A 27,646-nucleotide genomic window follows, 5' to 3' on the forward strand; every position below is an offset into this window, starting at 1 on the left:
GTTGGGATCAGAAACTATTCCTTTTAATACTAAGGAATGCCAGGACTACTCTCTGATGGAGCTCAGCTCAAATTAAACCCATAGATTTATATGTAACAATTAATTATTTCAATTTCAGGAAAATAAATTATTTTGTCGAAGGCTTTCATGGCCGCATTCAACTGGTTGTGGTGGGTTTTCCAGGCAGTGTGGCCGTGGTCTGGTAGATCTTGTTCCTAACATTTTGCCTGCATCTGTGGCTGGCATCTTCAGAGGTGTATCACAGAGAGAAGTCTGTTTCACACTATGTCTAGTGCAGTGATGGTGAACCTATGGCACGGGTGCCAGAGGTGGCACTCGGAGCCCTCTCTGTGGGCAAGCACAAACAGAGTTCGTCATGTGGGGGGGTGGAAAATCACGCCCCCACACACACACATCTAAGCTGGCCTGCGCCACTGAGCACAATGTGCGTGCACTGCGGTGAGAGGGAGGACTTGGCTGGCGGGCCTGATGTCTGTGCTCCAGGTGGCTGCTGCCGGGGGGGGGGGGGGCAGAGGAGGCAGAGATGCTAGAGAGGCACAGAGCAGTGCGTGCAGGACTTGCTAGAGGCTAGAGCAGGCCGGCCCCTGCTCGAGTGGGTGGGGCGGAGAAAGAGAGAGCCAACCATTTTTTTCTAAACTAAAACCTCAGCATTCAGGTTAAATTGCCGGGTTGGCACTTTGCGATAAATAAGTGGGGTTTGGGTTGCAATTTGGGCACTCGGTCTCAAAAAGGTTCATCATCACTGGTCTAGTGAGAAGGGAAAGTTTAGTGGGGTGTATTGTCCATGTTCCAGAGTGAGGAACCAATCAGTAAGTTTTTCCCTTCTCACTAGACACAGTGTGAAACAGACTTTTCTCTGTGATACACCTCTGAAGATGCCAGCCACAGATGCAGGCTAAACGTTAGGAACAAGATCTACCAGACCACGGCCACACAGCCTGGAAAACCTACTACAACCAATAAATTATTTGTTTGGGGGAGGGAGAAAGTACCTGAATGCATCAATTGATGTGTATTTGCTGTTTTGGGCCACCACTGCAATCCTAAACAGAATTACACCTTTCTAAGTGTTGATTGCAATGAACTTAGAAAGGCATAGCTCTGTTTAGGACTGCAGAGTATGTGCTCCTTTACATGAATTCAAGACTTCATGTCATGTAATTTCCCCCTGTTTCTAAATGAGAGGTGCTGGGGCTCAGCTTTGTCTGGAAATCCCACTCACACTTTCTTATCTTCATAGGGAATAAGTGTTGTCATGGCAAACCACAGCAGTCTGCACATGCTTAAAGGTGCTCTTCTTTCATAAGTGCCTGCAGTCTCTAGGGCAGACAAGAGAGAGACATATAAAACATCCAGCTCCACCAGCTCAAAAAACCACCAGCTGTAGTAGGGTCAAGGTACCTTTGGCGGTGCCAGGCATGCCAGTTTGAGCTCTCCTACTTTTTGTACTTAGAAAGCAGCCAATTCCACCGCCACCCCTTCCCCAAACGGCAAGATTCATTATTTTCTTCCCCCAGCCCTCTGCACAATCCACTACTCTGCCCCCTCCCTCAACGTTTGCAGCTGTCCTGATGCATCGCTACGTCCGTTTGTAATAATAAATAAAAGAGTGGGGGGGGGGGTGGCGGCGGCGGCGGCGGCGGCAGCGGACAGCATTTAAAAATCTGTGGAGCAGAATTCCTGTGTTGGAGGCAAGCCTCCCTCCCCTCCCTCTCTCCCTCTGCCCTCATTGATTTGAGGCGGGGAGGGGGGAGGAGGGAGGCGGGGGAGGCTCTGCCTGGGTGGTCTCTCCTCTCTCCACTTTGGTGAGCTGTTGCTTAGCAGCTAATAATAGGAGATGTTTGAGGAGTAATTTGCCTCTTCCTCGGCCAATGGGAACCGGGGCACTTTCCCATCAAACCAAACCTTCCTCCCCCCGCTCCTCTTTTCAGGATCTCGAAGGAGACTGTTTGTTCCAAATGTTCGTGGGACGGGATCCGAGGCGCACTGCACCGCCGGGCACCCGGGCGCCTCTCGTCTGCGGGGCTGTGTGAGTGAGTGCTCGATCCCCGTCTCCTGCCGCGCGTCGAAGGGGCCACGCTGGGAGGCGCCGAGGAGGGCGCATGGGGCGCGCTTGGATGGCCTTGGATTCGCCCCCATAATGTTCCCAGGGGATCCCCGCAGCAGCCAGCCTGAACCGTCGCACCCCGCGCCTCTCCTCTCTGGATTACCGCGCCCGGGAAGGAAGTTGCCTGCACCCCTTCGCCTGCCCCTGGCGCCGTCCTCGCCCGACCTCGGAGCATGGCCTCGCATCGGCCGGTCCCTGGGGCCGCGGGCATCTTTGGAGAACTCCCGCCGTCTTACGCGGTCGCTGCCAGCTCGGATCTGCTCCGGAGACCCAGCTACTGCCACGCCGCCTTTGCCCTCAAGCAGATCGCCAAGGTAAGAGAAGGGAGAGAAGGTGCTTTCTCATGGGTAGTGGGGAGAGGACAAAGTTAGGGTGATCCCATCCCATGGGAAGAGGCGCTCAGGTCAGCCGCCACAAAGGAGCAGAACAGGCAGTCGCAGCCCCTCTAGGGTCCGCCGGAGGGTGGCGGAGGTCGGGATCCTCCTGGGGCTGCGGGATGAAGGGAGGGGCAGGATCTCGCATGCGTGCTCCAAACTGAGCCCGCTCCGGGGTCTCGGGAGTTTGTTTATAGAAAGGGGAGACGCGATGGAGCCGTCCAGGAAAGGCTGCGTGTAAATGGGGCGCTTAGTAGAGGCCGGCTGGGGATCGGAGCTGCCAGAGGATAGGGTGGGTTTAGGAGCAAGATGTAGGGGCTCGGGTGTAGGAGATGTGGTTGTTCCTGTGGCTGTTTGTAGAGGAACGAGAAAAGAGACTAATACAGTCAGTGACTGGGTAGCAGGAAAGAACTCAGGCAGAAAGGGAGAGAGAGAATGAAAAAAAACCATGCAAAGAAAATGAGGAAGTCTGAATGGCAAGAGCCAAGAGGACACACCTGAGAAAAGGGGAGGGGTAGACCATACACACACACCCATTGCTGGGAACTTGACATTAGCCCTTCTTCACAACCCTGGTTGTTGTGTGACTGTGGGAACTTTGCATACTCCTTTCACCCAGGGAACTTCAGGGGCTGGGGATTCTTTGGAGACCAGAAACTGTAACTTCTGGGACATTTCTTGGTGCATGAGCTTTCATGCTTGAAGATGAAGTGGCTCATGGTTTGGACATCCAGTGTAGCAGCAGAGATTTCACACACCTTTTTGAGATGCTATTGGCTCACTGGTTCTTCTCTACAGATGAGAAAGGGAGAGGCAGCCTGTGGAGAGTCAGTACCCCCCACAAAGTTCCAGCATAGGGGAACAACCTGGGTTCAGACACAGCAGTGCCCCTAAAACTTTGAGCAAGCTCTCACTTTCCTCCAGACTTGAAGTCTGCCTGAATCCCAATGCCAGGGGCAAAATGTTGCTATTCCTTGTAACTACAGTGGCTAACACTCTGTTTCTTTCCTCAGGGTAAGGCTGTGGGCCAGAAAGCCCCGCTGTGGCTGAGGGCCCAGTTCCAAGCCCTTCTGTTTACATTGGGCTGCTGGATCCAGCGTCACTGTGGCAAAGTACTCTTTGTGGGGCTGCTGGTCTTTGGGGCGCTGGCTGTAGGACTCCGAGTGGCCTCCATCGAAACGGATATTGAGCAGCTCTGGGTGGAAGGTAAGCCTCTTCCTTCCGGGGCGGAGTGTCTACTGGGCAAACCACACATTGCCTGAGGCATGTTGTGGATGGTGGAAGAGTTGTATAACATTCTGGAAGGCAAATGGATTGAGTCTCAGCCTGGATGGGCCTTTTAAATAGGGACATTGGCAAAAGGCCCAGTCTCTAAATCCACATATGTCGGTAAATCCAGATTGGCACATAACTTTTGTAGTCTTGGTTTTGATGCCTTGTCTTCTTTTGGGGGGGGGGAGCAACGACACAGGTATCAAACTGCAGATCCACTTTATATTATGTATTTAAAAATTGTTCTAGTTATTGGGTCTCCCAAGACTTGCAATAGAATTATGAGTCTCGCCATTTCAAGTTTCCCTGTAATTAAGGCGGAGCTTCCCGCTTAGAAGAACCGATTGAAAATGTGACTGTCAAATGTGTTGTAGGGTCTCCAAAGCCACTTGGCAAAGATATAATGAAATCAGGAGGCTTCCTTTTTATTTATTCTTTAAGAGGATGATTATACAGAGCTGGATTAGAACACTTGTCTGCCCTTGAACAAGTTTATGACTTTTCAGAAAAGCACTTAAACTGTCTTGGCATTCCAGAGCCCGAAATTATAAGTTTTGGGAAGCTCTGATCCAATGTGATGTGCAAAGGATCATCACAAAGAACACATTTGTATGTGTAATATTGGGGCTCTCTTTGTTTTCATGTAGGCTTGAGGGATGTCAAGGAATAGACGGGGAATCTAGGATTGTTTTATTCTTTTTCACTTAATTGTCAAGGATTATTGTTTGGGTTCTCTCTGGCAATTTTGTTCTTGAAAGCTTTCATAAAGTCACAGCCATGACAACAGAACAAGTGATGAGTAGATTCTGGGTTTCTAAGAAGCAGAGTAATTGATTTTGAAATGTTTTTATTTGTTGCACTACCACCCTACAGTTCCTCTGAGGAGCTCTCACTGGCTTATCCACAGTTTCTAGATAGTGTCCCATCCTGATAATTTTATAGGGCCAGATACAAATAACCTCCATAAACACCCCGAACGTTCAAACCTTTTTCCAGTGAGAAAGTAATCCTGGTTATCCTCTGGACATATTTCCTGTCCAGGTCAAGCAAAAGACCCCTCTTTTCTTTTTCGACTTCAGAACACCTTAGTAATGCTTAGCCCAGCTTGAGAAAACTTATTCAAAGACAGCAAATATTGTGGAAATGTCTGCTCACAGTCCAAGGGTTTACATCTTATCCTGCTTGGTTTTTACTCAGCATTTGTCCCCCTATAGGCTATGTGCATGTGTTTATAAATCCTTTCTATGCTGCTCTGCATATGTGTGCCTGGGCAGGCCATATGAATGTGTGCAATCCAGATCTTTATCAGTGCAAATACATGCCTCCACACAGACTAATGTAATTAAATTCTTTTCCTCATCTTGGAGGAGATTTTTTTTCTTGCCACCGGGCCCTGCTTGGTGCATTACATTATTGATATTAAAATCTTAAATTACTTTTCTGAGGGTGGTGCTGAAGGAGAGGATAATTACTGTCTGTGACAGAACTGTCAGTTGAAGTTTGGCTTGGGTCACACGCGCCTGCCAGCTGAGCGTGGAACTGGGTTGAATGCAAACAGCCGAAAGCGAAAAGGGGTCACCCAGGAGAAAATCCAAATTTCCTACTGGAAACATTTGATAAAAATGCTGCCTTTATGCCTTTGTTATTAATAAGTTCAACATGCTCCTTTCCCCCTCCTCTGCTCTACTGTCAGTCCATAGCCCAGAGTTTGCGCCTCGCTTTTCATCTCCTGTTATTGCAGCCTCCTCTTTTTTCCCCGGCACCAGGTTGCTGCGCTGAGTTTTCACACTCTGGGATTTTTATTTTATTTTATTTTTTTTGCAAGCAGCCTGGGAGTTTTCCAAGAGCAGATGTTTCTCTGTGATGACTGTCAGCGATCTTTGGCGTTCCACACCTCCTCCCCCTTCACAGCCCCAGCTCCATGTGTGGTCCTAAACTACTCTTGGATTTTGTTCAACAATAGAAGCAACTTTACTCTTCCACCCTCCCACTCCCTTTTAAATAAAACCCACACTCACATGAATGCCAGTAAAGTTTACCCACCTGTTTCACACACTGAAGGGGGACTGGAAAGGGGGAAAAAAGTGTTTCAGTCTTAGCCTTCAGCCCACCCCACCCCCCTTCTCCCTGCCTCTGCCTTACAGAGGCTTCCAGCAAAAAAGAAGATCCATTAAAACCTGCAGCTGTTTAACATTTAAAGAAGGGAAATCCCCTTTTTGTAACAAACCCATCTTAACCCAAATCAAGAACATCCCCTGAGAACCTGCACGTTTGGCTTGTACTTATTTATTGCTTTTGATGCTGACATTTGCTCAGCCTTAAAAAAGAAAAGGGGAAAAGAGAGAGAGAGAGAGACTATGCTTTATGTCTATACCTTGCCGGCTTGTGGGATACATGAGGCTGAAGGAAGTTAGGCTCTAGGAATAGGAGTGTGTTATACCAAAGGGGATATCTGCTCTTTGTGTGGCTTGTTTGACTTTATTTCAAAATGTGTTAATTGTGAGACAGAATTTTATATTATGTTCTCTTATGCACACTTCAGCAGCGTGAATAATGAAGGCTTTTGCAATGCGCTTTTTCGGTAGTTTGATGAATGGTGGGAAAGCTAAATGAGAAAAACTGCTCTATACATGGAAATGGGGGGAGAATCATGTTTATAGATCTGCTTGTTTGTACGTAGCTATTTTCCTCTACTTTCTGTTAATTAAAGTGCAGCCGTAGTTCCTTGGTTGCTGTGAGGCAGACTTCTTTTGCAGGAAACCTCTCCATACTTTGAAGGTAGTGCTGAAGAATTGTCCTACATCCCCTTTTGAATCTTCATAGGTCACCTAGTTCAGAAACTGCTTGCTGCTGAGATTTTAACTTTTAGATCAGAAATTCCTCAGATCAGAGCATTTTGCCTCTCTGCTGAGTTTCCTGTGTACTGATTATGAGCAGATAATGAACCAGTTGAATATACCTGCAAATTATCCACAGGTCTAGCCATATTCTGTGGTGAATTATGACTGTTGCTCCATCACTTTGTTCATGCCATGATCTTTGCTACTTGATTCACACATGGACTTGCATGCATATTGCTTGAGTAAGATTCTGTTTAGCATTCAACAACCAAGAATTCTTTCCTTCCAAGGGTGCCTCCCACAGGCTTAGTTGATGGAAATGCAGACAAGCTACACAGATAGAAAGAACAGCTGCCAGTTGCTTGTCCCCAACTTTTGTCAACACTGTTTGGAGCTTCACATTCTCCTACCATTCTTTTCTGTAAACAGACATCAGTGGCAGTTTCTCACACCCCTAGATCAGCATGGAGGCCTGCCCTCATTCACATGGGAAGCATCCCTGGAAAAGGTGGATATGATCTGTGTCCAAGACTTCCGCTGGCTATAATAACTGGCATGGGGACCAACAGCAGGGAATGCAGAGTTAACTACCCCATCTTTGTACAGAGTGAGGTAAACAGCAGTCACTGGTTCCCTTAATGCAGAGGGGATTCTAGTTTGCACACCAAAATAATCACAATGTACAATATTCCTTGTCTGAAAACTTCCCACTACCCTCTTTCCATGGCTTCAGACTTATTGACTCTTTTTTTTTTGTTACTATGGTCCCCCTCCAAGGCACTGTTTCTTCTCCAGGGTACACTTTCCTGTGTCAGAACTGAACACTTTGGAGGTCATACACTTGCTCAAGAGTTCAAAAAGAAAAATGCATGTTAAATGAAGGAATAGGCTTCTGTGGCCATTTTTAAAAGTCAGATGAAAAAGGTTTACTCTCCGAGTTGTTCCAGAAGAACAAACTATTTCATTGTAATTAAAGAGTTGTATTCTACTTATGCCCCAGTTGTGTCGAGGGGGGGGAGGGGGTTGTGTGATGTCATTGGCAGACTTTTTCAGTGGCTCTGAATTCCACCAAAGATATACTCCGACTTCACACTGTAGTTCAAGTGGGGAGAAGAAGCAAGAGAACTGCTGTGAGTACTGACAGTCTGGCAGTGTGTCATCTTAGGTTCATCAGAACAGCTGGCTTTGATGGTTTCTTGAACTGGAAATAGATTTCAGCCCCTATAGGGAAACAGTTGAATTCTTCAGTCATACTTTGGGCATACATACCTCTTTCTCAGTTAAAAAAAAATCTGCCTTTGGGAGACTGGCCATGTTTTGTCTGTTGAAAGCTTCAGTGTACTTACCATTCAGGGAATTGTGTTTAAGTGCAAAAGATTTCTTCCATGGGTATCAGCCAGGCGTTATTGGAAATGATATCTTATAAACAGAAATGTTGGGGTAAAACAAAAATGCTGACTTCTGCAAATAGTTTATCCTGTATCCCACCGCTGTGCTGTGAAGTAACATTTTGAATAGTGTACTCATAGACTGTAGCCCTCATGGCTATTTTTTAAAAGCACGATTAATATATAGATTGTATTAAATAATAGATAAGTCTCTGGAGGCTGTTCCAAAGTTGTTCAGTCTACTTGGCCTAATACTATAATCATTCATTATAGTTCCTAATAATAAATGAAGTTCTAAATTCTTGAACTTGTAGGTGTACCTGCAAGTGGTGGGTCTTTTTTTCACTGGTAAATGGACAATTTTCAGGTTTTCCTCCAATACCTGCTAGTCTGGGAAGGCTCCCTTCCCTCGCACACTGGCCTCCTGTATATTTGTAAAGAAGGGTAGTATTTCCTCCTCTTAAGCTTGTAAGCAGCAGATTCAAAGTGGTCAGTCTGTGTCTGAACTGCACCACTTCTTACTATAGGTGGAACCTCTCAAGACTGAACCCTTCTCTATTTTTTTAAAGACCATCCAGATATCAGGGAAAGGGGTTCTAGGAAAGCCTTTCCCCTCGCATTCAAATTCTCTGTGTACAGGATTTTTGTATGGAGAAGTCAGTCATGTGAGTCCACACCTGCAGCATGAAATAGAGCAGCCAGAAACTGGTGGGGCACCTCAGTTGCTGTTTATGAAAACTAGACCTAAGGCAAGGTTCCCAACTTTTTTGAGCCTGGGGAGACTTATAATTCTGACACAGGGTGGTGGTCACAACCACAAAATGACTGCTGTAGGCAGAGCCAACCACAAAATGTCAAGGAGGGAGGTACCCACATGTGCTATATTGGGGATCCATGGCCTAAGGGAAGGAGATTTAAAGTATTAATTTCTCACTCCAATAACAGCATCCTGACGGTAACTGTAAGAATATTATGTTTCCTGGTTAGGTCCCAGCTGGATTCCAGATTTCAACTAATAGTCTTTCAGTGTGGCTATAAGGGAACTAACTTTTGATTACGAAGATGGGAAGAATTATTCTGTTAAACCTAACCTTCAGGAGTTATAAGAGCAAAGCACTTGGATATCAGTCATCTCTATTATACAATAGCTAAGGATGTTGGCATGGATATTGTTTCGCACCTCAGGGAAAAATGCTAAATATTGATGCCAACATGGAGTGGTCTTAGGTACATGCAGGTAGGCCTCTCTAAGGGCACTTCCTCATTGGTATGTTGAGTCCAGGGTAGATTGCTTGTTGGGAATTAAACCTAAAGCTTGGGACTTGAAAGAACATCAGCATTTGGAAGGCAAAAGGTCATGGCTGATTTATGGGTGACCTCAAAGAAAGGCAGGTTTAATCTTTAACCAGGACATTTTAGTGTAGCTGTATGGCTGCAGGGGCTTTTTAAAGGTCTGTGTGCTGATGACCATCACACCAGAGGAAATGCTTTTATCTTTGAGTTTCTGAGAGTGTAGGAAGATTGTAAGGAATTATGGAGAAATTTTTGCTCATTCATAAGGAAGCATTCATGGATTGGGAAGAGATGAAGCATTTGGTGGCTAATTTCTTGGGCAGAGGAAAGATGACCCCAACAAATTGACAGGTTTGGAGAAGCATTGCGTGCCTTGGGAGTGTGGCAAAATGTAGAAGCTTCTATCTAGCTAATTTGGTTACTAGCATATTTGCTATCGGCAGTCGGGATTCTCTTGACCTTGATCACATTTCTATTTCTTGAATAAGCTGGAATATAATGGGTCATCGTAGCTTGCTTTTGGAATTTATGTTTAAACGATGTCTTCTTGCTGCAAGGGGTGAAATCAGTATACTTTCTGGACATCTCCTGAATATAATATAATCATTGTGAAGATGGGACTAGGGAGTCAGAAAATAAATTGATTTGCCAGCATAGTACTTGAGCAGTCAACTCCTGACTTGCCACTTGGAGAGTGTTGTGATGGCAATGCTGTGTTATAGCCAGGGGAACAACAGAGATCCCAAATGTAATTCAGCTTGGAAAGAGAGGAAGAATCAAGACTTGATATGGGAGGAACTAGTTATGACCCTTGGCTGAGTCCTGGGTTGCATTCACCTGACTTATAAAAGAGTGATGTTAAAGGATTCTCCCACAGACTTAGAATAAAATAGAGGAAAGGGGAATGATATAAACCACGCTGAGTGCCCATTTGTAAGAAAGATGAGGTATAAATTAAATAGTTAAATCTGCCTGCTTAAAATGTCAGCAAGCTGAACAGATAGCATTGAGACATTTCTCAATTCCTAGTGAAAGTTGAAACTCATTAGGTTCACACATTTAGCACACAGATGTGTAAAGCCATCTTTAAATTGAGTCAGACATTTGGGTTATGAGATTGCCGATGAATCCCATACAGGCAGCCCATGTGAGGAATGCTCCAAAGTCCAGCATCTGTTCAATGAGGCTTTTTTACTCTGAACCTCCTTCCTCCCCAATAAATAAACTGTGGATGGGGGGTCTACATACCTTACTCATAAGAGCAAATAAACAAGCCCTAAAGGCTGCTGAATGTAGAGGCCAAGGGGCGCCAATGTGTGTGTATATGTGTAAGATTCTTGGGTGGCCAGCAGTAGAGGTGGGTGGCCTAATGGCTAGCAGAAAGCTCAGAAGTGGTTTTGGTGCTGATAAGAGAAGAGGGAGGCCCTGGAAAGGATGAGAGCAATGAGGGGAGATGAGTAAAATAGACAAGCCTGAAATATGCTTCCCATAGTGCACAACATCTGCATTCCTTAAGGCAAAGTAAGCTGGAAACTGCACTGAGGGAAATTAGGGTGACTACAGTGCTAGCTTATGATCTTGCATAAGCAGCACATAGGCTGAAATATCCTTCCTCCTAATAGCAAGCTTGACAACTGAATGTCTGTCAGTAGGAAAGCAAAATGAGGCTACCCACAGGCAAGGAAGCCATTTCTGCAAACTTGGGGATCTTCCCTCATATGTTAAAAAAACACCCTTTGTAAATTAAAAAGAAAAGCATCTGATGAGGACTGAGCATTTTTCTTTTTCTTCTTTTTTTGCTATGAAGTCATATCTGACTTATGGCAACCATGTAGGGTTTCCAAAATGAGACATTTTGGAGGTCATTGTTTGCCTTCCCGTCATGACCCTGGTGTTCTTTGGAGGCCTCCCATCCAAATGTTAGCCAGGGTCAAGGCTGACAGTGTGTAACTAGCCCAGGGTCACCTGGCAAGGTCCGTGGGACAAGTGGGGACTTGAACATGGGGTTCCCAGGTCCTAGGCTAGTCTAACACCTTAACTGTTAAGGCATGCTGGCTCTCATTGACTGAGCATTTCCTAAGAGCCCTGAATTCTGAGTACAGTTAAACATTAGTTGGAAGGGAGAAGAAATAAAAGGAAAACAGAAGATAGGTAAATTGCCCTGCTTAAGCTTGTAGTAGTTTATAGTATTCAGGAAGGGTAGATTTTGGTCAGGTGAAAATTTCCAAATTATTTAAACCCCCTCCCTCTTTCCTTATGTGAGCAAAGATGGGGATTCTAGAATGTTGCAGTGCGGAGAAAAAATGTGGAACAGCCAAAGGTGAAATGAGGCAGTACATGGAGGCAGTGTATGAACTAAAGGCCTACCAGATTCCCCCTGTAAGATGCATTGCACTTTACCAGGATACACAGTTTCAGGGTCATCATTTTTGGAGTATGTCCTGGCATCTTTCTTTGGTATCCTCCAAAATCCTTTAGACCAGTGGTGGCGAATGTTTGGCACGCCAGATGTTATGGACTACAATTCCCATCAGCCCCTGCCAGCATGGCCAATTGCCCATGCTGGCAGGGGCTGATGGGTATTGTCATCCATAACATCTGGCGTGCCAAACGTTCGCCACCACGGCTTTAGACCATTTCTCATTGTTTCCAAGAAAGGCACTAGTTAGTTCTTTCTTCGTCTGGTAGGAATGTCTGATGGTATATCCTTTTCTCTGGAAGGGATGCTGCTGTGGATTAGGTAAGCCTCCTTTTGTGGAAATTTTAAGAAACAGTGACTAGGCCAGGATAACCCATTTCCTGGATTTTTCCATAACTAGGAAAATACTGTCTCAGTATTCAGTTTTCCCCTTTTCTTTCCTATCTTTCAATTCTTTGGCACAGAACTTTGGGCACAGATGGTGAGAGATGCATTTCAATTCAGAACACTTACAAGTTATAAAAATGAAAAAGAGGTCACAAGCAGCAATTTTCTCTTGTTTGCTCCCCTTGCTAATCACCAAGTCATTTTTACTGTAATGGTATGGAAGTAGATATACTGGTATTGGTTCTACCTCTGCTTTCAGTGGTGTATGATATTTTCAAATGCAACATAGATTTTGTTGCTACTCCTAATAATTACTGAGGTGGTTGCCCATGTGAATACTGCTACCAGAAGTTAATGACACCTATGGTATAAAGTGTTCTAGCCTGTCAAAAAATTTAATGTATTGAGTTCCCACTAGAATATTCCCCAGTCTTCTAAAGCATGCATGCACGCACACACAGACACAGAGCTTTGCCCATTATCCTCTAAATCTGCTTTGTTTTCTGCCTCTGCTTTGACATTTGCTCTAAGAGCATCTTCTACTGTGACCATGGCCGGCTTTGAAAGGATCTTTCTTTTCTCAGACTAGCTCAAACTTGCTAGAGTTGCCACTCAGGCTGTTTCAGTTTCCCAAAGAATTGAAGGGTTGGGGGAGGAAAGTGCTCCTTTTGTGGGGGGAGCGGGAGGAGAGTGGACAAGAGAAGATTGGGAGAAAGGATACTTCTTAAAAAAAAGATGGAGTCTCCCCAGCTTACTGTTATGGTTATACACATTGAGATTTTATTTTAAAATATGTGAAGAATGCCTGGTCTTCTATTAGAGATTTTATTTTATTTTGTATTTTGATGGCAAGACTGTGAGTTGGGGACAGAAAGTGGAGAGAGGGAAAAGGAGAGAGTGTTATTCTCTGTTCCATCCCCCCTGGCTTGGAAAAGTGGTCTGAGTTCAAAAAATTCATTTCTTGCCTGAATGAAGGCAGCAATGTGGAAAAATTTCGCCATTCAGAGGAGGATGAATGTATGTTTCAACCGCACATTAAGTCACATTAGCAGGCAGTGGAGTGCTTAATGTGGGCATTTTTCACAGCAGCCAACAGAGGGGATGATTAGCATAATTAGTCCAGGCAACTCTATACATATGGAAATGCCAAATGCGTAAATGCCAACACCAGTGGAAATTTATGTCAATGCTGACAGGAGTCTTAGTGGTGAATGGCTCCCAACTGAATCTCTTTTAGCCCTCTTTTTCGGGGGTCGGACTTTCCCCTCGTCTTTGGCCAAGGCTCCTCCGTGCTGTTCCTTTCCTTACCCACCCCCTCCACACTGGGAACCTGAGCCCTTTGGATTTCTGGTAAATAAAGACATTAATTTAGGTCTGGTATAAACAAAAGACCAGGCCAGTCCTGGGGAATGGGGACTAGGCCTCAAATGGGCCTTTCAGTGATTTCCTTAAAGCCAGCTCCCCTAGCCAGCCCCCCACCCCACCCCCACCTTGTTTATTTAGAAAGCAGCCTGGCGTCTCCGTCTTTGTCAGACTAGGTTTGTTAGAGAACAAGCACCAAGGGACATAGTGCAGCACATCTACCCCTACCCACGCCCTCAAGCAATGTTTAGCCCCAGGGTGTCAGTTTAATGGGGTGCCTGGACTCCCTTCCTCCTTGATGGAACCAACTTCTTTTCCGTGGAGAACAGGATCCTGGTTGGATGTGTTTTGACAGCCATAGGCCAGCTAGCGGCTGGCAAGCCTTTCAGAGCAGCCAGGACAGGTAAAAATGGCTCTTTTAGCATGCCCCCAGTGAGACTTCCTCCCAAGCAGCATGGCTCCTTTCACAGCCTCTCTAATCCAGCTAATCCGCCCCTCAACACTTTGAAGGTGGCCCACGGCATGTGCATGCAGCACTGTGTTGAGCACGCTGCACGAAATCAGATTCAGTTGCGGCTGCCACTGCCATAAGGGGGAGTGTGTGTGTGTGTGCGTGTAAGTGTGTGAGCAGTGGGCGCATATCACCCTCCAGTGCACGATCCTTCTTTCTTCACTGCCTCAAGCCTGTCAGGGAATCAGATCCTCACACGGATAGGGGCACAGCTGCCCTCTTGCTTTCCATTGTAGCTGCATTACAGAATTTGTTGCAGATGAAAAGAGTCATGGATGAAACAAAACTATAAACTGGCTATGGGGAGGCCTTGTTTTCAACTGGGCTTAGTTCCAATTTAGCCCAGCATCCAGCTTCAAACCAGGCTATCTTTAATGTTTTCAGAGGAAGCTTCTGCAGTAGGTGTATGCATGAGATAATGTTCCTGCATCAAGAAATGAACTGTAATGGTAGTTTTGGCAGCTAGTATTTTTGTTCTTTTAAAATGCCGTAAACATGGAGTTCACAAAGTTAAGTTGTTATATACCTAAATCAACAACAACAACTATATAACCTTTTCAGGTGTCAAGGACAAAAAACAAGGACATTTTGTTCTTTTTTTATTTTATTTTGTTAGAAACAAACAATTTAATACTTGTCATAGAAAACAAATAAACTTTCTTTAATTAGCAATATCTAATTAATATCACTTATAAAACAAATTAAAATCAGTTAATATCAGTTATAAAGCAAAAACCCCTACAGAGCATGACAATAGATTATATGGGATCTAATACTAATAATTTTTCTTATGTAGTAATACCATACTAAATATATTGTCTTTTTTGGTGCTTGTTATATAGTGACAAGCATTATTTTCCTTGAACATTTCATGCGAATATGTGGTAAATGGAGTACAGACATACAATTTAGCTGTTGTGGAAATACAGTCAACTCATTTTGGTCAGATCTGTTCTTGTGGGATTGAGCTCAGGAGGACCTGGTTTGATCAGCCTATAGTGCCACCAATGTGTGTACCATGCCATTACTTCAAGATAAACTGGATGTGACATCCTGTTGCTTTCGGAATCACTGGAAACTCTATGATAAAACCATAGTCTGGAAATTTCTAGAGAGATACGACATCACTTCTGGATTTCCTCTGAAACACACTATGTCTGGCACCTGCTTTAAAAAAACAGTCTCTAACTGCTATTTGGAGCAGTAGCTTGCCACAAAGTTTGCCAGAGGGAAGTCTTCCACCACAACCCTAGTAACAAATTGTGTGACCTGCTTCAGAGTGTATCTTTTTACAGGTTTAGCAGTAAACACTAAATAATGTCACCTATAGAAATCAATCAGCAAAATGTCTTCACATTCTTCACATTCTCCAGGCTTTGAGATACTGACAGCAATAACATCTCAGCCAAGTGAGACCCCTGTTGTTCTCTTCTTTACAATGGATAATGTATAAGTTATAAAGTCTACTCCATACAGGCAATCCCTCAATGCAAAGTAATAAGAACTATTACATTTTTATGGATAATAGCAATTAGAATTATCTTTGTAAGATATTGGGAGTCTGATAATATACCAATGGAAGAATGGATTATGACATTTACAGAAACTTTTTTGGCAATCAAATTGATATTCTTAAAAAGCGGTATAATTTAATATAGTTTGGAGACTTTTGTTTCAAGAGTTGCTTAATTGATGTAATTAATTGTACAAAGATTTCAGTGGAATGTTAACTCAAATATTCTTTGGTTTTATGTAATTGTGATCAAGTTATGTGAGGCAAAACAGAGCTATTAAATATTGAAAAAAATTTAAAAGAAAAATTAGAACAGTAACAACATATATAACAGTGGTGGCGAACCTATGGCACGCGTGCCAGAGGTGGCACTCAGAGCCCTCTTTGTGGGCACGCACAAACAGAGTGCCTCCCCCACATCTAGGCTGGCCTGGGCCGCTGGGCTCGATTATTATCATTAAACTTAAGCCCAAGTTTTGGGGAAGCAGTGTAGGTAACCTTGTTAAGCGCTGTTAAACCCCGCTGACTTTCATGCGAAGAACTAAAGTGTGATCCTTTACCTGGGAGTAAGCTCGGTTGCTGGCAATGGGGCTTGCTTCTGAGTAAACCCTCCTAGGGTCGTGATTCACCCATTGGAAGAGTTGCACGGTTGCTTTCAAGCCAAACCACTGACTACTACCAAGCTTACTCCCAAGTAATGCATGCCTTGGAGCCAACCGTTTTTTCTAAACTAAAACCTCAGTATTCAGGTTAAATTGCCGTGTTGGCACTTTGTGATAAATACGTGGGTTTGGGGTTGCAATTTGGGCACTCGGTCTCAAAAAGGTTCGCCAGCACTGATATATAACTAATTTTGTTCGTCTTTAAGGTGCTACTGGACTCCTATTATTTATTTATTTATTTATTTATTTATTTATTTATTTATTTATTTATTTATTAAACTTTTATACCGGCCCATCCTCTAGGGGCTCTGGGCGGTGTACAGCATAAAACATGGTAAAACAAGTCACTAAAATCTTTAAAACAGCGGTAACAAACATTAATAGTAATCCATAAAATAGCTTAAAACTCATAAAACAGCAAAAAACCATAATACATAATAAAAGGCGTCCGACCCCAATTTAAAACCTACCCCCATGAGGGGGGATGGCAGGACCCCTCAATATGAGGGGACCCTGATGTAACTGCCCTAGACTTGAACTGTTACTCCTCTGAAATTTATATGATAAACACTTTTTTGCCATCAAGTCACAGCTGATTTATGGTGACTATTGGGGTTTTCAGGGTAAGAGGTTTTCTTTCTGCAATCACCCTCCTGTTCTCAGTGGATAGGTTTAGATGACACAGAAGATAGGAATGACATATGGATCAAGCTGTTTGCAGCTTACCTTTTGTGTCATTCCAGACTGTATGGGATTTTATTATATAGATGCATGAAGATCCTCTGTGGTTGGTTACAGAAGGTAATACTTATTAAGACCCCCTTCCCCACTGTCTATTTCGATTATTTGGCTTAAGAGCCTTATTCATTCCATGTTGCAGAAAGTCCAAGATGTAGCTGACCTAAGCTTTGCAAGAGAAATACTACTGAGCTGACACCAAGATACCAAAGTTCTCTAAGTATCTAGTGGATTATTTGCACTTTGGCACAAGATACTGCCTTGCTGGAGGGCCTATTGTGTTCCCAGCTTACCGTAGGTGTCATGCCAGGCTGTCAAAACATCTGGACCTGGGTTATCACTGAGCCTTGTGAGGTTTCCAAATCTATCTGCAACTTTGAGGGTGGGGGGACACTAAATTTTATCAGTTTGGAAAATGACAGTTTTGCAAGGCTCTCTTGGAATGATTAAGATCTTGTGTCTCATGCCTTATGATGCAACTTGCTGTGAGATCCATGGAAGCAGAATTCATGCAAGAACCAATTCTGGGCAAGTTTTCAAATCCAATTAAAAACAAAACTAAGCCTGAATAGTTAAAACAACAAAAGCAGAAACATATACAGCAGTCACATTGAAACCGGTAAAATTGCATGTTAAAACCTTGGGTGAGCAGAAGAAGCTTGACTGGGTAGTAAAGACCATGCAAAACAAAGCAAAATTTTTCATAGCGTAGACAGCATTACATCATTTTTAGGGGTAATCTGGAAGTGACATCACACTGCTCTAGAATTTAGGGAAAACTCTATGATAAACCAGAGCATTTCATTTCCTAGAGCAATGTGACATTACCTCTGTGTTCACCCCAAAATGTTATACTGTTGCTGCTCTGCCCCTGTCTCCTGTTGGGTGTCAGCCACTGGCTGGCAACTATCTGCGGAATCTTTCACACCTCTTCTACAGTTTGTAATAATAACAGTTTGTGGATATTCTCTTTTGCTAGCTGTCACTCAGTCAGAAGCTACAAGCATTCCCTGATTGCTGCCTAGAACTGGAACTTGCTGCTTTTAGAGATAGACTGTACTTTGTTACACCTGTCTCAGAAGAGCCATTTTCTATTGTGTTTCCTGACATTGGTTTGACAATTAGAGGAGTCGCTTTGCTTTGTAGCCCCTAGTGGTCTCTGCCCCCCTTAGATTGGAACCTGTTAATGTGCATTGGTAGATAGATCTACTCTACTGGCTGTGAGGAAGAAAGAGTTTAGGAAGCCTGAGGGAAGAGCTCTCTCTCTCTCTCTCTCTCTCTCTCTCCCCTCCCCCCCCCCCACCCCACTAAATCAGTTATCAGGTTATCTTGGGAACAGTGCAAATCAAGAAGATGTTTTCTGTATGAGCAAAGGTCAGTAGGGATAGAATCAATGTTCTGATTTTCTGATCAGGACTGGAGTTTGAACCTCTAGCAGATTCCAAGCCACAGGCTACCATGTATATGGCAGCAAAGCTGCTTTTGTTGATAACTGGCTCTCATTTTTTGTCCCTCTGAGGGTAAGTTCTAAGCAAGACAAAAAAGATCTGGCAAAGTAAGAGCTTTGGGAAAAAACAAAAAGTCTTCCTGAGTAGATTTTGCAGCTTTGTGAGTGAATATTGCCAGTAGCGGGAAGTGCTGTATCCTTCATTAAAGCCATAGCTACTGCATTCATTTATTTACTTCATTTATACCTTGCTTTTCTCCCGATTTTCTTCCGATATCATGCCTTTCACTCTTTGGAGTGAAATTTCAGAGATTTGATTAGAAGTTTGTGGTGTTGGCTTGGGCTTTTTACAAAGAGTTGTACCCATCTGATGGGGAGAGAGTGTGTTGCGGGGGGAGATAATTCTTTTTGTTTTCTAGTTTATGTTGATCACCTGTCACAGTCTTTTGTAAATGACTGTCATAAAACATGTTGCATGCATGGTTTCTATGCCACTGGGGCAAAAGTCATATAGCTTCTTAGGGTCAGTTCAGTATAGTGATAGGAGTTTGCCCCATTTTGGAGTGACATAGGTCTTCCTTGAATTAATTGTCTGTTCAATCTGAATGCATTCTCTCTTAACTGCCTCAGTTGTTCAAGTGTTTCCTCATAAACTCATATAAATCTGAGTACCGGCAGTCCCAGTCCTTCTCTTATTCTTGCTCTAAGCAGGTTAAGTGCAGTGTGCAGTGGCTCCAAGTAAAATTTCCATTTGCAGCATCATGGTATTCCTATCAGGGCAACTGAGCCTGACTAGGTGTTAGGATCTGTGGTCTTTCCTCTAGCAAAGTTACTGCTGAGGTAAGAGGTTGCAGTATGCCTGGTTTTCCCCTCTGCTATGGCTGTCAAGAAAGATGTTTCATGCAAAAATGAATCCTTCTGCTTTAGAACCTGACATACATGAGTACAAAACAGCCAAAGGAATAGTAGCACAGCAAGTTTTTAGCCTTGACAGTGTTTTTAGCCTGTAGATTTCCCTCTGTTACAATTAATTACCTGACGACCAAGGTTAGCTTCCCTGGAGAATATGTTTGCTTTAGAGGTAAACTCTATGGCATTACATGCTGCTGAGGTTCCACCCTTTTCATGCTCCAGCCATAAAATCTCCAGGTATTTCCCCAATCAGAGCGGGCAACCCAATTTGATGTAGCTGAGTGAAACGCAATGCTCTGATTGGGGAGAATGGTTCAAATCTGTTTAGCCACAAAGCTTATTGGGTAACTTTTTCAGCCATCACAGCCTAAGATTTGCTGTGGCTTTACCACAGTGTTTCCGCTGAATCCCAGAACAGAGTGATGTCACTTCCAGGTTCCCCCTGAAAATGATGTCATGCTATCTATACAACACTGATTCATGCTTAATTTTCCTTCCATCAGCCTACCCAGTGATAAAATGTTTGGGTAGATTGTGCTCATCATGTTTGCAATGTTGTTGGACACAAAAACACTTTCTATGCTGTTTGACCTGCAAAGGATGTTTTGTTCTGATGAACATTCAAATGCCATTTATTTTTAAATAACAAAAATCAAGCTTGTTTGTGTTGTGTTGTCCTCTGTATATTCTTTGCAGTTTCCTGGCTTACATGGCCTCCTTTAAAAATATCGTTCATGGACATTTAGAATAGGGGTGGATGTTTTGGTGTGGGATATAAAAGCGGACATAGGAGGGAAAACAAGGCAGAAACAGGTGGCCATAGAATGTAGAGGGTGTTTGCCTGGAAATAAAAGTTTACTCAGAAGCAAAAAGGACCCACCTATTCTAAAAAACAAAATTAGATTCAATGTGACCAAAAAGGCAAATGTGTGTAAAGTCAAGATCTGGAGCCCACATGATGGTGGCCAGGGCTGTGTTACTAATAATGGTAGCAAATAAAAATTCATTGGAGGTCCAAGTCAGAGAGGATCCTGAAATGGGACAAGCTGTGGTCTGTCAAGAAGAGTTTAGTTTTGAAAAGACACGCAAGGACCCTCTGTATCTTGTGTCCTCAGTGTGCCTATTTAATGTGTTTCTCCTGTGCCTATTTAGTAGGTAAATTGTATATTATCTTACTGTTCTTATCACTTGCTCAAATAGGATGATTCTACACCCAATCTACCTGATTCCTGTTTCTATTTGAAGGCCGACTTACTGGGTGATTTCATTTCCCAACATTGCCAGCATGCTCTGAATTTGAATGGTGTAGTTGACTGGATGATGGCAGGATTTATCCAGCATTCTGGCTGGAAATAAATATGGCTGGGCTGGAGTTTGTGCACCATTGCTGCTGGCAGGGAGGTGCTGAGCTTCAAATGCCAACAATGGGCCAGCCAGAGGGAGGCCAGGAGGGGAGCAGGAGTGGCAGCAGGCTGACAAGGCTGTGAATGGCTTGGAGGAGGCAGGAACTGGCTCAGAGGAGCATATATCTGGACAAGAAACTGAAGGGCCCCAGCAGAAGGACAAAGAGGGAATTTTTTGGGTGAATTGGGCCTAGGAAAACCCCAGAGTCAAGGACCCTGAGTAGAGTCTCTCTTTATTACAGCTGATCTCCAGGTGTCAGAGTCAGTTCACCTGGAGAAAATCACCACTTTGGAATGTGGACTTTATGACATTATGTCCCATTGAAGTCCCTCCTCCCCCAAACCTCACCCTCTTCAGGCTCCATCCCCAGAATCCCCAGGGTTGGCAACAGTAGCCCAGAAGGGTCTGAGTTAGCAACCTTAAGGGGCAAGGGAAAGGCTGCAGAAGCCCAGGGATGGCTGCAGGAGCTATGGGTGGGAGCCGAAGTCCCCAGAAGAAGACCTGGCTCTTTTGAGTGATAAGTAGCACACAGAAGGTGATGGACACCCACATGGTGAGAGCCCACAAGAAGACATGGACTACAGGGAGATAAAAAGTCAGGGACAAGGGCCTAGGCCAGGGGTAGGGAACCTGCGGCTCTCCAGATGTTCAGGAACTACAATTCCCATCAGCCCCTGCCAGCATGGCCAATTGGCCATGCTGACAGAGGCTGATGGGAATTGTAGTTCCTGAACATCTGGAGAGCCGCAGGTTCCCTACCCCTGGCCTAGGAGGAACCTGTAGGAACCACTATGCAACATCAGGATGGGGTACTCGATCTGAGGCCTTAAGGAAGGCTTGACCAATGGTTCAGCAGTTTCTGACAGAAAGTAAAATGGATTTAAATGTCTTTGATATACATTTGCTAATACATTTGTTGCCATCATGCTTCCAGTCCAACAAATGCAATTCAGCCATCTGACCTGACCATTAAGGTTGCTCCTATTTGGTACTGGCTCCAGCAAGTAAATGTTAGAGCTCTGCTGCATCAAACCAGTGGTCTACCATGTCCAACACCCTGTCTCATAGAGTAGCCAATCAATTCCTCTGGAGGTCCCAATAGCAGACTGCAGTGCATGGAGACCAAAGACTTCCCTGATGCTGCCTCCTGGCACTGGTATTTGGAGGTTTATAGAATTTATATCAATTCATAAAGCAAGGGTACCTTTTCATCTATTGAATATTGAATAGTGTGACTGCAATCAGCTGGCCTTGTTCCAAATATGTGCCCCTTTAAAGGTTTGATAGTCTTATCCAATGACTGCCTTCTTTTGCACTCAGAATGTTGTAGCCTGCTTACCTGGAAAAGAGGATTTTTCCTCAGTACCTCTGATGTGATACATGAGTAGGATGTGGCTTGAATATTACTGGAATGGGGGGCATCCAGGAAATGGCCCACTCCCCATTCTGTATCTCAAACTCTCTGTCTAAACTCCGGTTACTGAACATAGTACTAGAATGTAGAGTTTGATGCCACAGTGTGTCTGTCATCTATACTTCAGGAGACAAAACTAGAATTCTTCTGAGCTGCTCATTTGTTATGGGATGTAGACATTTTACCACAGACTGGAGCTTTGGTTTTAAATATGTTGTGTTGTCTCCCTACATGCTGCAAGAACATTGCAATTTGAAGTCTGGCAATTATGGTGCCCTGAAAATACTTAGAGGGTATGTCATTATTGATACTGACTGGTACAATTCTTCCCCTTTCCAAACATGTCTTTTAAACAAGGTTGTAAAATTTTTAAAAAGCAATTATTAGAGCTCAATTTTTTTAATGTTTAAGCATTAACAATTAACATCACTTGGGTCACAACCTTAGGTTTCTCCCAGCCCCCTGTGCTTTAATAGCTGGGGTGCTCCAACCTCTCCTTCCTCCTGAATTGAGGTCTCTGCCTTCTCTTCAGTTCTGCCCCATGTTATTCCTTAATCTATCTTTTATTTCCCTTCTTTCTCTGCCTTTTTCCCTTGATCCTCCCAGACTGCCTTCTTCTGGCGAGTAGGAAGCCTCCCCTACTCCTAGGCATGCCCTTGAAGCTGGATCTCAGCTACACCTGCATCACCTGAGTGAAACATCTGTGTCATAGTGTCCTATTTGCTGGTGTTGCAGTGGGGGTTTTAATTGGGCTTTTGCAACTCCAACAAATAGGCTGAGTTATTAAGGGCACATATTTTCTTTTTTTAAGAATGTACATAACAGAGCAGGTACTTAGGTTTAGTTAGAGAAATGGGATAAGTGTTGAACAGTTAACACCTCATTGCCCCTTCTTGTGTGGTCTAAGTTTGAATCAAGTTACATACGCATGTGTGTGGAATCTCTCTTCTGGCAATTATCTATCTATTATCTCTGACTGGATTTTTTTATATTGGATGGATTTCAGAGGAGCATGTTGTAACATAGGAGAAAAGGCAAACATAATATTTCTGCTTATAGTGGTAATGCCTATAGTCTTAGATACCTTAGGCCCATCCGGCAGGGTAATCAGGATTGATTGGATGAATGGAGAAGGGTGTCTGGTTGATTAATTATACAATAGTTTCTTATCTTTCAGTCACTGCATCCCTGGTATATCCCAGGTTATGGATCTCTTATCTACCCTGTGTAATATAATTATCCCAAACCAGATGCTCTAATTTTTGTTGAGAACAAGTCATGATGTTGATATTTACACCCAGGCTAAATTACAGGTTATTGCTACTCTCGAAATCAAGGCAGTACTACTTCCATGATTAAATACAAAGGAGGTGCCCATAAGGTTGTATGCAGGTTGTCCAGTGTTGTGCTACAATGAATTCTCACTCATCATGCATATCCCATGAGGAAGTCGAAGGGCCATAATGTGCTGTTGCTCTAAGTTCTTGAACTTTGCACAGTGTCTGCTCACAGGATAGTGGCCATTATGTTTTTCTTGGTTCAAAAATTATGTTTAAAAATATTTTAAAACCAGTCCTGTAAGAAACATTTTTTGATATTCAGCAAGGGCAGTTTCTTCCGCATACCATCACTCTGGTGCATTTTTATCCCAGACTTGCCTCTGAGGCAGAAAAAAAATACAAATTTGCAAAACGTGGAGACTGGTGGACCTTTACAGATTCAGGGTGAATTGGCTTTTATCCATATGTCAGATGGGATCCAGGCAACTTCCCTCAAGGTACTTCTGCTTCAGAGATTGGTCTTCCCAGGACATGGAAATGGAAGGTTTACACAGGAAGACAATTATATTCTCAGACCAGATAGCGTGTTCCTTATGGTTGGGAGCATAGTGTGGAATAAAATTGCATGGGAACCACAAACACTCACTGAATAGTGCTTGCTTGTTTAGAATTTGGTAGTGGGGAATACAAGCAAAGTTGTTCCTCTCTTTGCTGAAGTGTTCTGTTATTTCATGGACATTTGCTTTCATCCAGTGAACCACACATAAACCTTATGTGATAGGATCCTCCCAGCATCCCCCACCATCTGTTTCTTGGAGACAGGAAGCTGTGCTGCTAATGCTGGATCAGAGCTTCTAGTGAAAGCAGCACTGTAAATAAGATGGAGATGTTTTGTTGTCTGGAAAGGCTTTGCGGAAGGACTGTCTCAGGAGCTTGTCTTCACTGCCCTGCTATCCTTACTGTACTTTCTATTTTGTCCATAATATTACTGTTCTGTTTCCTTTTCTACCCTGCTGTGTAGATGGAGAAAGTCTGATCATTTTTCTTTTGTGGTCCCGAGTTTCACTTTCCTGTGTGTTAGTCCAAACATTCTTATCCTTAGGCAAGAAATGGACCCTGCTTTATACCCTCACCCTATAGGACTGCATCTTCGGTTTCTGCCATGAATATCCATGGTGGGGATTTCACTGCAGGAGAGGATTTTTTGTTTTTACAAGGGGGCAACATTTATTGTCCAGTTTCCCCAAACCGGGTGGGCCATTAATAGAAGAGCCTTTCCTTGCCCCTTTTAATTGAGGCTCTCTTGGGCCTCCCAGATGGTGTGGAAACAGGAGGGGGCATTTGGGTGGCCCAGCTGGGAGGGAGGATTGCCCAGCCCTGCAATTTATCCAAGAGCCTGTAATTATGGGTATAATTCTGAAGGCTTGTTCCACTGACTGGGAAGCAGCTGAAGGGAAGGGGGGAGGGAGAGAAAAGGAGAAAGGGTGTCAGCATGTGCAACCCTAGACTGAGACATTGTTTTTGTGAACACCAGGAAACTGATCTCTCCAACTTTCACAACTGTCTATTTCTGAGCTGGGATGAAGCAGAACTTCTTGTTTAGCTTACCGGGAAGCTCTGCAGCCCTAGTATCCTAACTCCAGCAGCCCCTTAGGATGCTGCAGAGAATGGCCATGAATATTGCCCACTTTAGGGTGCAGTCTGAAATATCTTCCAAAATGAGGAGAATTATGGTAAGAATTAAAGTCTCCTACAGAGTAATGTGGCAGTGTAGGACTCACCCCAATCTGTCTTGTTGACAGAGTACATATGTGTGTTAAGTGCTGTCAAGTCAGTTCCAATTTATGGGGACCCCCTGAATTAATGACCTCCAAAATGTCCTATTTTTAACAGTCTTGCTCAAGTCTTGCAAATTGAGGGCCATGGACTCCTTTATTGTTGGCAAAGTAGCTCAAGGCAAGTTCTTACTGTAGCCCTTCAATTCAAGGTGTTGTTGCTGTTGTTGTTGTAGATTTCACAGCTGCCAGATCTTTAGTTGGTTGTTGGCCTTCATTACAATTCGAGCCTCACCCAGAAGCCTAGGAAGTTGTAATGTATCGGCGTAGTATTCGTGCAGATCTCAGCAGGGCTGCCTTCTGAATTTGACAGATGTTAATTTTGTCAATTCGAAGATGTTTCAAGTGCTGCCCTAGTGTTTTTGGGATGGCGCCCAGCGTGTTGATTACCACTGGGACGACCTCAGCTGGTTTGTGCCATAGACGCTGAAGCTCAATTTTCAAATCGCGGTATCTAGTGACCTATTATTATTATTATTATTATTATTATTATTATTATTATTATTATTATTATTATTATTATTTTATTATTATTATTATATTATTATTATTATTATTATTATTATTACTACTACTACTACTACTACTACTACTACTATTACTACTACTACTACTACTACTACTACTACTATTATTACATTTGTTCCACACCCATTCCCAATGAAGGCTGGGCTCAGGGCGGCTTGCATTGATTTAAACAAAATACAAAAATATAATACATGATTATGACTAAAACCTATATATACATTCATACATATAAACTCTTGATGCAATAGCAAATTGGCCAGGCCCTTTAATTTTCATCCAGTTCTTCCACCAGGCATGTCCTGCTGGACGTGCTGTGTAGATGTTCTTAAATCAGTTGGTCCTGGTTACTAGGCACTTCTCCATTTGGCTCCCAACCAATTCAGCTTTCTCTGCTGCCCTTGCTGGTGCCCAGCACCAAGTGCCGCCAAGGATGGGGGGTTGACCATAGTAGAGAGAGCTGAGGGAGTTTCAAAGTGTGCTGTGGGGGTATCTCCTGGGGCAACGAGCCTTACTATGTGAGAAGTGTCCTCTACATTTATTTATTTATTTATTTATTATTTGGGTTTATAAACCGCCCTCCCCCAAAGGGCTCAGGGCGGTGTACAACATGGATAGAGCACAATAACATTTTAAATACGATAAATATAAGTTAAAACAGCTCTAATAAGAATAAAAATAAACCCTTCCCCATTTAAAATGCAGCATTAATTAACTCAGGATGGCGGCCTCTACTAATTCCCATAACCCCAAACAAAGTAGTGCGGTGATCTCCATGATGTCGTGAATGGAGAAAAAAAGAGGAGGAAGGAAGAAGGAGGAAGGCCCCTATCAACAGCTGGTCTCCCCAAAGGCCCGGGTGGAACAGAAGAGCCTACAGGCCCTGGCGGAACTCAGCAAGATCCCGCAGGGGCCCGACAGCTGATGGAAGAGCTGCTCCATCAGGTAGGCAGGGGCTAGAGCTAAAGGCTCTTGCCCGGTGGAGGCTAGCCGATTATCGAGGGGCTGGAATCACCAGGTTGGCCTCATGCTGAACGCAGAGGCCTATTCGGGACATATGGGGTAAGACGTCCCGCAGGTAATGGGTCCCAGGTCGCTAGCGTCTAAAGGTTAACACTAACACCTTGAAAAATGATTCGAATTCAATTGGTAACCAGTGCAAGCGGGCGGAGCCAGGGCAATATGTTCTCCCTGGCACCCCCCCTGGTGAGCATACGCTGCATTTGACCATTTTTAATTCAATCAGACGAAGCGGGCCCGCTGTGAGAGCGAAGTTGCAATAGTCTAGCCTGGAGGTGACTGCCAGATGGGACCACAGGCCAGGTCATTAAAAGGAAGGAGCAGCCGCCGGGCCTCGACGATGGCAGAACGCCGCACTGCTATAAGCATGGGCCACCTGTCTCCATAGAAAGAGACAAATCCAGGTGGACCCCCAGGTCGCTGACAGAGGGGCTGGAGGCTGGCCATAGTCTCCTCCCCCAATAATCGGGCGGGCTGAAAATCCCTCAACCTCTCCCAGCCAGAGTGACTGCCTTGTTGATTCAGTTTCAGCCTGAATCCAGGCTGAAACTGAATCCAGGCTGAAACATTTTATTTATTTATTTATTTATTATTTGGGTTTATAGGCACTCCCCAAAGGGCTCAGAGTGGTGTATAACATGGATAGAGAAACACAATAACATTTTTTAAATCTGATAAATATAAGTTAAAACAGCTCTAATAAGAATAAAATAAACCCTTGTTTTAAAATGCAGCATTAATTAACTCAGGATGGGCCTCTACTAATTCCAACCCCAAACAAAGGTGCTTGGGATCTCCCATGATGTCGTAATGGAGAAAAAGAGGGAGGAAAGGGAAGAAGGGAGGAAGGGGGCCCCTATCCAACGCTGGTCTCCCCAAAGGCCCGGTGGGTGCTCAGTCTTACAGGCCTACTTGGAACTCA

General features: G+C 43.9%; 1 protein-coding gene across 2 annotated transcripts in view; it reads left to right on the top strand.

Annotated features, from left to right (window-relative positions):
* Positions 1 to 1,847: 1,847 nt before the first annotated feature.
* The window catches only part of PTCH2 (patched 2), a 66,837-nt gene continuing 41,038 nt past the window's right edge, over positions 1,848 to 27,646 (top strand). The window contains exons 1-2 of one of the 2 annotated variants that reach the window (XM_048496948.1): positions 1,848 to 2,442; positions 3,516 to 3,708. In XM_048496948.1, coding sequence (XP_048352905.1) covers positions 2,302 to 2,442; positions 3,516 to 3,708 — 334 coding nt within the window. In that variant the 5' untranslated portion in view covers positions 1,848 to 2,301. The remainder of the gene's footprint in view (positions 2,443 to 3,515; positions 3,709 to 27,646) is intronic. The other variant, XM_048496947.1, reaches the window with a different exon arrangement.

This window comes from Sphaerodactylus townsendi, linkage group LG05, assembly GCF_021028975.2.
Source record: "Sphaerodactylus townsendi isolate TG3544 linkage group LG05, MPM_Stown_v2.3, whole genome shotgun sequence".
Lineage (NCBI taxonomy): Eukaryota > Metazoa > Chordata > Lepidosauria > Squamata > Sphaerodactylidae > Sphaerodactylus > Sphaerodactylus townsendi.